This window comes from Leopardus geoffroyi, chromosome B2 (genome assembly GCF_018350155.1).
Source record: "Leopardus geoffroyi isolate Oge1 chromosome B2, O.geoffroyi_Oge1_pat1.0, whole genome shotgun sequence".
NCBI classification, from domain to species: domain Eukaryota; kingdom Metazoa; phylum Chordata; class Mammalia; order Carnivora; family Felidae; genus Leopardus; species Leopardus geoffroyi.
Genome location: NC_059332.1, coordinates 4,399,387 through 4,413,547, shown reverse-complemented (window position 1 = coordinate 4,413,547; position 14,161 = coordinate 4,399,387). Strand labels below are relative to the sequence as shown.

General features: G+C 44.3%; 1 protein-coding gene across 11 annotated transcripts in view; it reads left to right on the top strand.

Moving 5' to 3' along the window:
• Nucleotides 1-14,161, top strand: part of CARMIL1 (capping protein regulator and myosin 1 linker 1) — a 310,299-nt gene that overhangs the window by 141,697 nt on the left and 154,441 nt on the right. For all 11 annotated transcript variants that reach the window (XM_045497187.1, XM_045497188.1, XM_045497184.1 and 8 more), the window contains one exon: nucleotides 12,823-12,898. In XM_045497187.1, coding sequence (XP_045353143.1) covers nucleotides 12,823-12,898 — 76 coding nt within the window. The remainder of the gene's footprint in view (nucleotides 1-12,822; nucleotides 12,899-14,161) is intronic.

Genomic DNA, 14,161 nt, shown 5'->3' with positions numbered 1-14,161 from the left:
CAAGTGTGTTTTTTTTGTTTGTTTGTTTTTTTAAAGTTATAACTTTACTGTTGGAAAAAAGTTCCTCGAAGTGATGGGCTAACTTTTTACACTGTAGAGAAAACATCTGCTAAATCCCAAGTCTGAATTGACTGTCCTTTGTCATTTTTTTCATGGTGTTCCATGAAAGAGCGAGTTCTGCTTAGAACTCTATCACAAAGATACTTCGCATTGAGAAGATGAGCCCTTTGTATAAAGAGGAAGCATTTTGTGCCTGTTTCTGTTTTGTCGCACAGGCAGGTACTCAAGGGCTGAGATTTAATAAAAGAGGTACTTTCTACTTCATCAAGGGCATTCCTTTTTCTTTCTTTCTTTCTCTCTTTCTTTCTTTCTGTCTTTCTGTCTTTCCTTTTTTTTTTTTTTTTTTTTTTTTGACAAAGAAAGACAGCATGAGGGAGGGAGGGGCAGAGAGAGAGAGGGAGAGAGAATCCCAAGCAGGCTCCACACTGTTCGTACAGAGCCCAGTGTGGGGCTTGAACTCACCAACCTTGAGATCATGACCTGAGCCGAAAGCAAGAATCGGAGGCTTAACTGACTGAGCCACCCAGGTGCCCCAGCTTTTTCTTTTTTTAAGTTTATTTATTTATTTTTAGAGAGCTAGAGAGCATGTGCAGGGGAGGGGCAGAAAGGGAGAGAGACAGAATCCAGGCAGGCTCTGTGCCATCAGGAGCTCAAACTCATGAACCCGTGAGATGGTGACCTGAGCCCAGATCAAGAGTCGGGCAGCTGACTGCACCACCCGGGCGCCCCAGGGGCGTTCTTAAATGACACGGGCATTTGTTGGAAGAAACCGCATGTGTGGCGGTAACGAACACAGTGACCGGCGTCCAGGCCTGGCATGGCCGTGTTGATTCCTGCTAAGGCGCCGGTGGTTTTCCCTGCTGTCATTTTTCTAGTATCCATGCAGACGGTCTACATGGTGTAAAGGACAGTTTGTTTTAGTGTTATTATGAGAGTAGTTTTGAACTTGTGAGGCCCTCGAGGGAGTCCCGGGGTTCCGCAGGGGTCCATGGACCATACTTGGAGTGAAGACACCGTGTATGGCGGCTTGAGGTGTTTCTCCGGCTTCCTTTGTCACATCTTCAACAGTTTTTACACCATTAATAGGCTATGCGTAATGTCAGTGCTGTTTTCCAGCATATCCGCTGTGCTCAATTTGATGATTAATCTGGCCACAGAGGGAAACCATATCTAGGGAAGCTACTAAATACAGTTACTTCACATACATAGAAATATATGGAATGCTGCCCACCGTTGAGGAACCTTGTCGAAACTTAGAATTTCCCTACAAACAGAGTTTTTCCTAATTCCTTAGCTGGAGAATTTTCATTTTGTCAGTAAACACTGCATTCATGATCATTTACTTTTCCTACTTGGTAAAGGGCTAGAAGCACTTTTGTCATTACTGAGATCAGAAGGCGGAAAACTTTTCCCGTCAAGGGCCAGATAGTAAATATTTTAGGCTTTATGGGGCAGGCAGCCACCGTGGCAGCTCAAAAGCAACTCTAGACAACGTGCAATTGAATGAGTGTGACTGTGTTCCAATAAAACTTTATTTACAAACATACACTCTGTGGGCTGTATCTCCCCAAAGAAAAATGCAAGATGAGCTACAAAAAAAATTTAGAGCTTCTATTTATGCTTATTGCTGAATCATTTTAAAATTTCTATCTTTGTTTTATAATATGCAACATATTACTATTGCTGTATTTTGCATGTAGTAACTACTAAAAAATTAGTTCTCAATTTTTTTTTCTTTTTTCAATTTTTGTTTTTTTTATTGCAGTGGGCTTAATAACAGCAGGGGTCATTGCTATAGACGTCTCCTTTCCTACTAATGCCTAAATACTTGGACTTTTTCCAGAACTCTTTTGCCCTAATCTTCAGTATATCCCCTCATTGTTGAGGATTTAATTCCCCCCCATGATTCTTACTATTATGATTAGTGCCAGCTTCTATATAAAGAGGCTACTTACGGTCAGTGCTTTTAGATAGCCTGTATTAATAATATTTTGCCAATCAAATTACGACGGAGTACATTGGATGGACATTTCTGTATGTTAGAATCTTGAGCACGCTTCTTCGTAAAGGGACAGTCTGTACTTAAGCGGCACAGTAGTTTGGAAGGATCCAGAGTGGCCCAGTTTGGGGGGATAGGGGTCATTGTCTGAATTTGGGAGGTTTTACAAAAATGTTACTTTCTCGTTTGGGTATGAATTGTGGAGAAAAGAAGGGAGGAATGAGACGCATTAGAGGATCAAGAGGAGAGGTCGATGGGCCCCTGTTGAGCTGGAGTTTGTTAGCAAACGGGGCAGTAATTCTCATACGCGTTGGTGAATTTTCCCATGGTGGCAGTTGGCTCCCAGAAGCTCTGTTGGAACCTAATTCCCAACTGGCCACCATTCAAAGCTTTATTTTTTCATTCCATTCTTCCTTGTCTGTAGTCCCCATACTTAGACACTACCTTTCTCAAGAGCCTCTAGGGTCTCTAAACTCATTAGTGGTCCTGGGATGGAAGTTCTGTGAGGGCCGGGTTGTGTCTGTCTTGTTCAAGCTGTACGACGTGATGCTCTAGGGTCAAACCAGTGCCGCAGAATAAAGGATGTTCAAGGGCAACTGAGCTGCTCTAGGGAAACAGACCAGAATCCTGGGAGGGTGAGGGGATTCTTTTTTAAAGGCTCCTGGACTACTCACATGCTCTCCCCCATAGGCAGGTTGGCGGTCGTTAGACTATTCACGTTCTTAACCCGATTTTGCTCTTTGTTACCTACTCCAATCCATGGCTGAATCCTCTCCGGATTCCTATCAATTCTGTGTGTTTCTTTCAGTTCACTCACCCAAGGCCGGCATCTTTTGCATCTAGGGGTTTGTAACTACCGTTTTTTTTTTCAGCTTATCCAAATCAGGAGGTTTGGGTCATGCGTGGGGCATTGGTGTTAATGTTGCAGGTCTGATGACAGGGAGACTACACGTGGTTTGGGCGGCTTTTCTCACGTGGAGCACAGGCACGGAGGAAACAGTCTGCATGCCTGTGCTCTCCATCGGCCCCCGGGGAGATAGATTGAGAGGATGCAGGTCTAGGGACTGGGCAGTGCCCGTCATCGTTCTCATCAGACACACCCTCCTAATGTCCTCTCCCCTCTCATTTGCCCGGGATCTGCTCTCCTGCAGAGACATACCCATTGTTAGGACACCGTGACCCTTATAGCACACGGCCTCAGGAACTGAGAAATGGGGAAACGTGGACGTCGTCCTGAGGCCGCTTATGAAGCCTCCAGTGTGCTCTTTTGTCTTCCCTGGGGACCTGCCTCCACGCGTGTGCGTCTTCAGCCACCTCCCTTAAGTCTTGAGGGTCTGTCCCGGAGCTTCAAGGTAGATCGCAAGCAACTTGAATGCTGTCATGGAAAACTGACTAGGTAAAAGGCTGTATCAGAACTGAATGTGGGGTAAGCATTCGCGTCTGGGGATGACCATGTGCATGCTAGAGCCATCCAGTTCCTCCCTGGAGAAGAGCAGTTAGGAAGCATTGTACTTGGGAAAATGCCCACCCACTTGTTCTCTATAGCTTCCAAAATTTTATTTAAGTATATTCCTGAAGCGTGCGCTGCTTTAGATACCGATGGGCCAAAAAGAGGCATAGCTGGAAAAGGCTTTGCTGCACATTTCTCACGGGACCTCTCCAAGGTCTGTGAGCCGACATGTTAAAAAGTGTAATTACACTGTAATTTGCAGGGGCGGGAATGATGGGGTGGAGGGGGAGTGGTGCCGAGGCGAAGAGAATATACCGCTTTGGATACATCGATTTTTTTTTTTTTTTTCTTGCTCCCGGTAGATTTGCAAGACGAGCTAATCTCGTCAATCCTCTAAAGGCTCAATGACATGCATCATTGAGTTTAAACCTGGCTCATGAGAGCCCAGCTGGCAGCTCATTCCCTTCAGACTCGTGTGTTTGTGTTTTCATATTTCTTACTCATCAGAGTGACAATCTTGAGCCTGATGCTTCCAGAAGAGTTTTGCGTGTGGGTTAATGTTTGTCAAGGTTGTCCCGAGGGCATTGGTATAATTCTTTCCTAATCTAGGCTGTCTCTCTTTATTCTCGCTCTCATTTCAAAAGGAAGAAATGCTGTTTGGAGTGTGAAATCAGGTATGAAGAACAGCGCTGGCTTGTGTTTTCCTTTTCAAAATGTCTGTGAACAATTCCATACGCGTGGTTTCCGGTCTGGGTCAGATGGGCTCTGTGACTAAGGCAAGTGACTTAGACCCTGAATCACTTGCCAACTTGTTTGGTTTTGCATTTTAACTTTTTGAAATAGCCCCCTCCCCCACTATTAGTTTATTTTTAACATCCAAAACAACAAGAGTGCTGTCGTTATTTGAGGAATTGCTTCAGGAAACATGTGATTGTTGGCTTTCCAAATAAGTGGCTGGTTGAACGTGATGAGAAGGGTTTGGAGTCTTCGATCTAAAATCCTATGGGTGTACCGCCCTGGGTTCACCGTAGAGTAGTTTGAAGATTCTTGACGACTTTAAAAAGACTCCTTTTAAAATGAACAACCATATAAAGTGGCCAGTTTTCTTAAAAATTTTTTTTTTCAATGTTTATTTATTTTTGGGACAGAGAGAGACAGAGCATGAACGGGGGAGGGGCAGAGAGAGAGGGAGACACAGAATCGGAAACAGGCTCCAGGCTCTGAGCCATCAGCCCAGAGCCTGACGCGGGGCTCGAACTTCCCGGACCGCGAGATCGTGACCTGGCTGAAGTTGGACGCCTAACCGACTGCGCCACCCAGGCGCCCCTAAAGTGGCCAGTTTTCTTAATTGAAAGGAAAAGAGACACACAAAATCCCTACATTACAGAAAATTTTGCATTTCCAGAGGCTAGTTCATGATCTTTTCTTTTTTCTTTTTTCTCTTTTCTCTTTTCTTTTCTTTTCATTCCTTTTCTTTAAATGTTAGTTAACATGAAGTGCAATATTGGTTTCAGGGGTAGACTTCAGTGATCATCACTTACAGCAAATACCCAGTGCTCATCCCAACAAGTGCCCTCCTTAATACCCATCACCATCTAGCCCATCCCCTATCCTCCTCCTTTTATATTTGAGTGGTTCCATATTGGGGGCATATATATTTACAATTGTTAGATATTCTTGATCGACAGACTTCTTAATTATGATATAATGTCCTTCTTCATCTCTTGTTAGTCTTTGTTTTAATGTTTGACAGAGAGTGCGCGCGAGCGAGCATGGGGGGGAGGGGCAGAGAGAGAGGGGGACAGAGGATCCGAAGTGGGCTCTGTGCTTACGGCAGTGTGCCCAGTGTCGACCTTGAACTCCTGAACTGTGAGATCATGACCTGAGCTGAAGGTGGACACTTAACTGACTGAGCCACCCAGGTGCCCCGATAGCGTTTGTTTCAAAGTCTAGTTTGTCTGATACAATTTGGCTACTCTGGCTTTCTTTTGGTGTCCATTAGCATGATAGACAGTTTTCCATCCTCTCACTTTCAATTTACAGGTGTCTTTAGATCTAAAATGAATCTCTTGTAGGCAGCATATAGATGGATCTTGTGTTTTTATCCATTTTGATACCCTGTGTCTTTTGATTGGAGCATTTAGTCCATTTATATTCAGAGTGATTATTGTAAAAGATATGAATTCAGTGCCATTGTTTTGCCTTAGAGTTGGTGTTTCTGGTGATACTCTCTGGTCCTTTCTAGTCTTTGTTGCTTTTGGTCTTTTTTTTTTTTTTTTCTTTGCACTCAAAGAGTCTCCCTTAAAATTTCATGTAGGGCTGGTTTTGTGGTCACAAACACCTTCAGTTTTTTCTTTGCCTGGGAAACTATCTCTCCTTCTGTTTTGATGACAGTCTTGCTGGATAGAGTATTCTTGGCTGCATGTTTTTCTGATTCAGCACATTGAATATATCCTGCCATCCCTTTCTGGTCTGCCAAGTGTCTGTGGACAGATCTGCTGTGAACCTGATCTGTCTTCCCTTGTAGGTTAGGGACTTCTTTTCCCCCTTGCCACTTTCAGAATTCTTCCCTTTTCTGTGTGTTTCATGAATTTGACTATGATATGTCTTGGCGATGGCTGGCTTTTGGTGAATTTAATGGGAGTTCTCTGTGCTTCTTGGATTTTGATGTCTGTGTCCTTCCTAGATAAGGGGAGTTTTCAGCTATAATTTGCTCACATAAACCTTCTGCCCCCTTCTCTCTCTCTTCATCTTCTGGAACCCCTATGATACGAATGTTATTATGTTTTAATAAATCACCGAGTTCCCTAAGTTTGCCTTTGTGATCTGTTACCTTTGTTTCCTTCTTCTTTTCAGCTTCATTGTTTTCCATAATTTCATCTTCTAGATATTATTGATTCCCTCTTCTGCCTCATCCACCCTTGTTTTTATGGCCTCCATTTGGGTTTGAAACTTGGTTATAGCATTTTTAATTTTGGCCTGACTAGATTTTAGTTCTTTTATCTCTGCAGAAAGGGATTCTCTGGTGTCTTCTATGCTTTTTTCAAGCCCAGCTAGTATCCTTATAATCCTTGTTTTAAAATCTAGTTCAGACATCTTACTCATATCTGCATTGATTAAATCCCTGGCCTTCATTTATTTCCTCTTCTTTCTTTTGAGGTAAATTCCTCCCTCTTGTCATTTTGGAGGAAGAAAAAACAACAGCTATAATAATAGAATGAAATCAAAAAATTAACAATTAAAGAAATTAGGTAAGGAAGCTAGATCTGAGGTGTGTTTTGGTGTCCTTGTTCAGAGAAGCTGCCACGTTCTGTCCGTGAGATTATGCAGATTGTTCTGTTAATCTTCAGATCGATTTCCTACGTGTTCAAAATGGTTTGGTGCTGATCTAGCTGTGTTTTAGGGACAAGCTCAGGGTACCCTTACTATTCCATCATCTTAACTCATCCCAGTTCATGATCTTTTCTGTGATGCTGCCCTTATTTTGTCAGTTTTATCATGGCGTGTTTTTTCTTTTCTGGAAATAAGTGAAAAACTTGGTATGTTTGTGTTTTGCTTTTTTTTTTTTTTAATTCTTTATTTTTGAAAGAGAAACAGAGTGTGAGCAGGGGAAGGGCGGAGAGACAGGGAGACACAATCCCAAGCGGCTCCAGGCTCTGAGCTGTCAGCACAGAGCCCGACAGGGGCTTGAACCCACAAACAGTGAAATCATGACCCGAGCTGAAGTCGGACACTCAACCGACTGAGCCACCTAGGCGCCCCTAGGTACATTTGAGTTTTAAGGGAAGGTTTGGATCATTCAGAGTTGCCAACTGAGATGAGAACTAAGGATCTCAATTTGTATTACAAACCCCAGACCACGGCTGGATTAACAACCACCACAGCAACGAACAACTCTACATGGTAATACATTTTAGCAGGGAAAAGGTTAGGGAATGTTAATTGTCTCCTCTGTCTTCAACAGAGTGTAGGAAAAGATTCTGCTACGTGACTCTAAAGGGTATTAACATTGGATCTTCCTTCTCAGGGTTGGAGTCTTAAGATGTCTTTGTTCCCATTTTCAGGAAACAGTAGAAATGTCCTGTGGAAATGACAAGAGAATATTATGTTCCCATGTTACCAAGACTCAGGGGAGCACTACCTAAACTGCTATAACTCTTCAAGGGTGACTTTACTTTTCAGATCAGAGTCAAGTGGTAGTTAAGAGTGTCTTAGGAGATCAAGACAAAACACATTGGGAAGCAGAATCCGTGCCATGGACTGATAGTAAAAAGCTGTCACCACGAGAAAATCAGTCGAGATGACAAGCATTGGTGTTTGGAAACCTTTCTACATCATGTAGTGTAACCCCCGGGGTGCCTTAGTGAAAACACGAGGAAGGGTTGGTTCTGATTGGCACAGACCCCACCGGGGAAGGTCCAGGGAGCTCTCGGCAGTGAGGTGTTGCCAGCACAGGGGTTGGGAGGCCCGCGTGAATCAGGAGTTATCCTGTTTGCTTATCTGATTGCTTATTACTGTGTTCTGAGAAAGCCATCCAGGAAAATGAACTCTTGGGAATGAAGTTATTTACATCTTGTCTTGTGTATTTTTCTGTGGAGGTGAGATGTACCAGTTTTGATCATTATTGGCGATAGATTGTCATAGGTAGACCGAGTCTCCTGGAGCCTTGGCCTCTGTTGTGGCTGTCCCGACGGCTTAGATGTTCTGAGAGTGACCGATTCTAGGAATCCCGAGTGTCACTCAGTTCAGACCTTGACTTTTCTCTGTGTTTGCTGAAGTGGTTCCTGGATGCTTGCTTCTCAGACTTGAAGCTCCCCATTCTCTGCACGGTCCAGGCAGGTTGAGAGAAGCTTTGGACCTGAGAAATTGAGGTTTTACATAGTGTTGTATGGAGCTATAGTTTATTTACTTTTGCTTCCGTTTTGTATTCTGATGTGTGACCATTCTACAAGTTATCCATTCTGCGGTTAATTGGATATTTGGGTTAGCTTAATGACTAGGTTGAGTAATGCTGTTAAGGCCATTCTTGCAGTTCTTTACTTAGAGAAAAGTTTGCCGTTCCGCGTACCAGAATGCAAATAATGGTAAAGTCAACCACTGTGTCCGCCATTGAGGTCGAGAAACAGTCTATTGCCTCTTCGAAGAAGACTTTAATAAGTCAATTTTCAGTCACGGTTCCCCCTGCACTCCTACCTTACCTGATGGAACAGTTATTCTAACAGTCCTTGTGTTTCTTTGTAGTTGCATTACAAAAGTGTGCATGTTTCATTTGGGGTTGTATTAAGTCTTTATTTTTTTTTTAATTAAAAAAATTTTTTTTTTACATTTATTTATTTTTGAGAAACAGAGTGAGACAAAGCATGAGAGGGGGAGGGGCAGAGAGAGAGGGAGACACAGAGTCTGAAGCAGGCTCCAGGCTCTGAGCTGTCAGCACAGAGCCTGATGCGGGGCTCGAAACCACGAACGTGAGATCATGACCTGAGCCGAAGTCAGACGCTCAACCGACTGAGCCACCCAGGCGCCCCTGGGGTTGTATTAACTCTTTAATCAATTTTGGAAAAAAATATTATTTTGCCTTGGTTCTTGTTCTAGCTAGCCTCTGTACCTGCTTTCTGCCTCAGGCTTCTCTCCTCTCCCCAGTACGTCTTGCCTGCATAATGAAAATTGTTACCTTCCTCTGATATATCCTGCCTACATTGCTGAAATTGTTAACTTCCTGAAACATTTCTCTGCTTAAAAGCTTTGTAATGGTCACCCTGTCAACAGTCATGTTCCCTTCGCTTTCAAGCCTTATTTCTAGACACTAAGTGTTCTGGTTATCTGTTGCTATATACGAACCATTCCAAACGTAATGGACTACAGTAAGAGCCGTCCCTTGTTAATTGTCTGTCACAGCTCTGGGCTTGATTAGGCTCCGCTAGGTGGTTTTTGCGTGGGCTCTTTCCAGCTGTTACGGCCAGATATGGGCTGGGTCTGGAACCATCTTGAAGGCTACCTTATTCACGGGTCTGGTAGTTGATGCTGCCTGTCTGCTGGGACACTTCCACGTGGCCTGGCCTTTCTCAGAGCAGGGCGGCTGGATTCCACGGGTGAACCTATCAGAAGGAACTAAGCAGACACCATATTATTGCCTTTTCTTACCTCGCCTTGGAAGTCCCCCGGCATCGGTGGAGATACCTATGTTGTCTCCAGTGTCTGACCATTATGGATACAGCCGTTATAAACAGTAACATATAAGTTTTTGTGGAAGTACACGTTTTTATTTCTCTCGGTTGAGTATCTAGGATTGAGGTTGCTGGGTCTTACGGTCAGCGTGTATTGAATATCATAGACACTGTCAGACTCTTTTCCACACCAAGTATGCCATTTGGATTCCCATCAGCAACGTATGAGGTTCCAGTCGCTTGGCATTTTTTCGTTTTCAATTTTAGCAATTCACTAAGTTTGGAGTGGCATCTTGTTTTGGCTTTAAATTGCATTTCTTTAATGGTTAATAATTTCAGACATCTTTTTATGTACTTCTTTGCCATTGATATATCTGCTTTGGTGAAGTCTCTGTTTAGATCTTTTGCTTATTTTTAACTTTTTTTTTATTATTATTATTTTTGAGAGTCAGAGACAGAGCATGAGTGGGGGAGAGGCAGACAGAGGGGGACACAGAATCCGAAGCAGGCTCCAGGGTCTGAGCCATCAGCACAGAGCCCGACGCGGGGCTCGAACCCATGAAACCGCGAGATCATGACCTGAGCGGAAGTCGGACGCTTACCCGACTGAGGCACCCAGGCTCGCCTCTTTTGCTTATTTTTAAAAACTCGGTTGTTTCTTATCATTAACTTCTTTATACATTCTGATACCAAGTTCTTCGTTAGAAACGTGATTTGCAAATATTTGCCAAGGAAAAACTGATTTTTCCACTTTACCAGGTGAAGTCCAATTTATCAATTTTTCCTTTTGTGGATCATGCTTTTGGTGTCAGATCTAAAATCTCTGACTAAGCCGTACCTTGCTGTGTCGACCATTTCCTCTGCCTGGATTCTTCTCCCTTCGCTTGTGGACTTCAGTCTGCCTTTTCAGGATTTTTGCATGTCGTTTTAGAGCTGATGCTGTCCTGCCCCCTGTGACAATGTAAAACCTGCTTCTATAAATGATGTGCTCTTCGGTTCCTGAAAACGACTTCGTTATGACAAAAGCCAGCTGTCCTTCAAATCAAGTGACAGACTAGCACACACAGTAAAGAGGTTCTGAAGTGTCATCCCTGCTTGACATTAAATCCACACAAGGAAATAAGATGAGAAGGAGCCGCCGTGGCTCCTGAATGGAGAAGTACAGGGAGAACCCCTGAACCAAGTGTGTGATAAGCCGGCATTTGCCCTCAGAGAAGCGACTGTCCCCAGATCGCAGGGGGAGCAAATGGCGTTGACTCTGGCACGCGGTCCGTGGGGAGCAGGGACGGGAGTGAAGACCTATGGGAAGGGTTGCTGTTCATGGTTTTAAATCTGAAACTTAAGCAAAAATTGATAAAGAGGCTCTTCGGTTGGACAGATGGCGTATGGAACCATGTGACCGAGAGTCTTTTTTTTTTTTTTTTTTTGCATTGTTTCTCTCGCCTACCTGCAGGGACTTGTTTCTCCCTTATTATTTATTTTTTTTAATTAGAGAGAGAGAGAGAGAGAGAGCAAGCAAGCAAGCTCAGGAGGGGCAGAGAGAGAGGGGGCGACCCAGAATCCAAAGCAGGCTCCAGGCTCCTAGCTGTCGGCGCAGAGCCCGACGTGAGGCTCAAACCCATGAACTGTGCGATCGCGACCTCAGTGGAAGTCAGATGTTCAACTGACTGAGCCCTACCCAGGCGCCCCTCCTTTTTAAAGCATGTCTGACGAAGCCAGACGTGTGGTTAAATGAGATAGCCTGAGTAGTGTGCCTGCCACAGGGCCCGGTACACAGAGGCTATGAAATAATGTGGATTTTGCCACTCTCTCCACCTTCTGCCTTTCTTTTCCGTTTCAGTAACAGTTTGAGTGTTTGCCATGTGTCACGCCAGGAGGATGACACTGATTATGGTCTGGCTGAAACTGGAAGAGACAGAGTTGGTTTTCAGAGAACTTACAGCCTGGGGGTGGTGGGCAACAAATGTTGAATACAGAGGCAGAATAAAATGACTCCGAGGCAGAATAAAATTAATGCTCAATAGAGATGCGGACAGGGTGCTGGCTGGGGTGGCCCAGGGGAACCCAGACAGGAGATGTGTGATATATGCGTCGAAGGGTGCAGGGATTTTCCTAGGTGAACACAGCACTGAAAGATGCTTCCGACCGTGAAATTGTATGGTGTGTTTGATGAGTAGTGAATTGTCTGCTTCTTGGCTCGTGCATGAGTTAGGGGTTCATGTTGTAGGAGAGATCAAGCTGGAAAAACAGGATGCAGGTGGCTCTCTGAAGCACATAGTTCCTTCAGTGGCTGAAGAGTTTGTGGGAAGCATGAGACAAAAATGCACCTGGGCTGTCTCATGTGTGTCATCAGCATCAGGAACTACGGGAAAGTTCCAAATGGTTGTAGGATGCTTGCTAAGCCTCGGGGATCCATTCAGGGTCACTTATTATCTACAAGGCTAGACAGTGTCCTTGCTTGCATTAGAAACTCAGTTCAGTTGACTCTTAACAGTGGTGGGAGAGTGGGGGCTGGGTCACCGATTCTCCCACGCAGTAGAAAATCCCAAGCTTTCGACTCCCCCAGAGCTTAAGCACTAATAGCTGAGTGTTGACCGACAGCCTTACCAATAACCTAAGTATTTAACACATATTTTCATGTATTATATGTTCTTACCATAAAGTAGTCTAGAGGAAAGAAAATGTTATTAAGGAAGTCATAAAGAAGAGAAGATACCTTTAGAATACTGTATTTTTTTTTATTAAATAAATCCATGCAGTTCGAAGCCATATTGGTCAGAGGTGAACTGTATATGACATTCTTGATGGTTAAAGGTAGAGACTTGCTAATAGAGAACTAGACGTACAGTTTCTCTTAGAGCAAGGAAGGTCTCCGAGCACACGCTCTACAGGTCTCTTTTCCTCCGGATACAGCCATCAAAGTCCCTCGAAGTGATTTAACGCCAGCCTTTAGGAATTCTGCTTACAGACGTGAAGATCTGTCCTGGAGACTTTAACCGTTGTCTAGCAGTGGAAGTCGTTGCAGCTGGAGGCTGCGCTTGTGAATGATAGAAACGAACAAGTAAACTTGGATGTCACAGGTTGAAAATCAAGTGCCGATATGGCTGTCCTAAAAGTGCTTTCACGTGTCTTGTTATTTCTGCCTCTAGGGACCTGATACCCATCATTGCTGCTCTGGAGTACAACCAGTGGTTCACGAAGTTGTCTTCCAAGGATCTGAAACTGGTAAGAAAGGGGAGCTCTTGCAAAGGTCGCTTAGCTGCGCTGAGTTTCAAAAGCCCGATCGTTTTCAGAAACACATTTGTTTTCCTACTGATCTGGCGAGCTGCGCACATGCTTCTTTCTTGAGCAGATATTTTTCCCGTGAATGATCTGCATGCCGCTGCACCCAGTTTGTCGTGTGAGATGCTCCGGAGAAGTACCTCCTCACGTTTCCAGCTGCTTCAGGCAATTTTAGATAATGAACAGAAAGACACAATTTAGCGTAGCCTCCAGCACACACACTCATTCTGTCGGCCAAAACAAAGTTACGTCTGCACGGCTGCCAACGGCAGATTTTACGTTTCTATCCTGCCTTCCGTCTCCACGAAGCCTCCCTTCCTAAGAATTTGGGGAAACGTTACCGGGTTGAGTTGGTCTGGTTGAGTTATGGTCGTTAACATTAATTTTCTGGATGAGCTCTGGGGCAGATTTATATGTAAGGGAAACGAAATCAAAGGGCAGTGTTGGTTTTCAGAAGGTATGTGGGAGCCACATTTTCGGTCTCTTTTACCAGTGGAAAAAGACGCTGTTGGGGATTGTCTGCACGTTCAAAGCAGCCGTGTGGACAGAGGCTTATCCACCGGTTAGCTTTCTGCTACTTCATTTTAGGACAGGAAGTCATCTACAGGTTGTTTTATCGGCGACTCTTACCTTCAAGCCTCCAGCCTTCAGGGAGCGTGGAAACTGGGGGCTTCAGATTTTCATAGTGAAGAGGTAGGATTTTGAGTGAGACGTGGATCTGTAGAAAGTGGAGGGTTGAGATCTGCTGGTGGACCGGCTGCTTGTTCTCTGAATTTCCTGGGGAGTGAGGGGCTGAAAGGCATTATTAGCACGAGCTTGGGCTGAACTCATTTGGGGTCCATGGAGAGCCGGCTTGGTAGAGAGTGTGGGCTGGGAAACAGACCTGGGTCTCAGATTCTGACTCATGACAAGGCCACGTGACCTTAGCTAAGTCACTGGATGTTCCAGGGCCTCGGCTTCCTGCGTACCTATTATTGAGAGTTATTTGGACCTCGTGTCTCATTCGTCTCTATCCAGAGCTTATCAGAGTATATGGCTCCTAATAGCGATTCCATAAAAATTGATTTAGTGAACAGATGTCAAATTAGGTTGGACCACGAATGAATGGGCGTAGCCATACATGTATAGCTAATTTGCAGATTATTCAGAGGAGTAAATAATGTGGACAGAAATGTGAACACAGTACCTGACCTATTGCAGGCATTT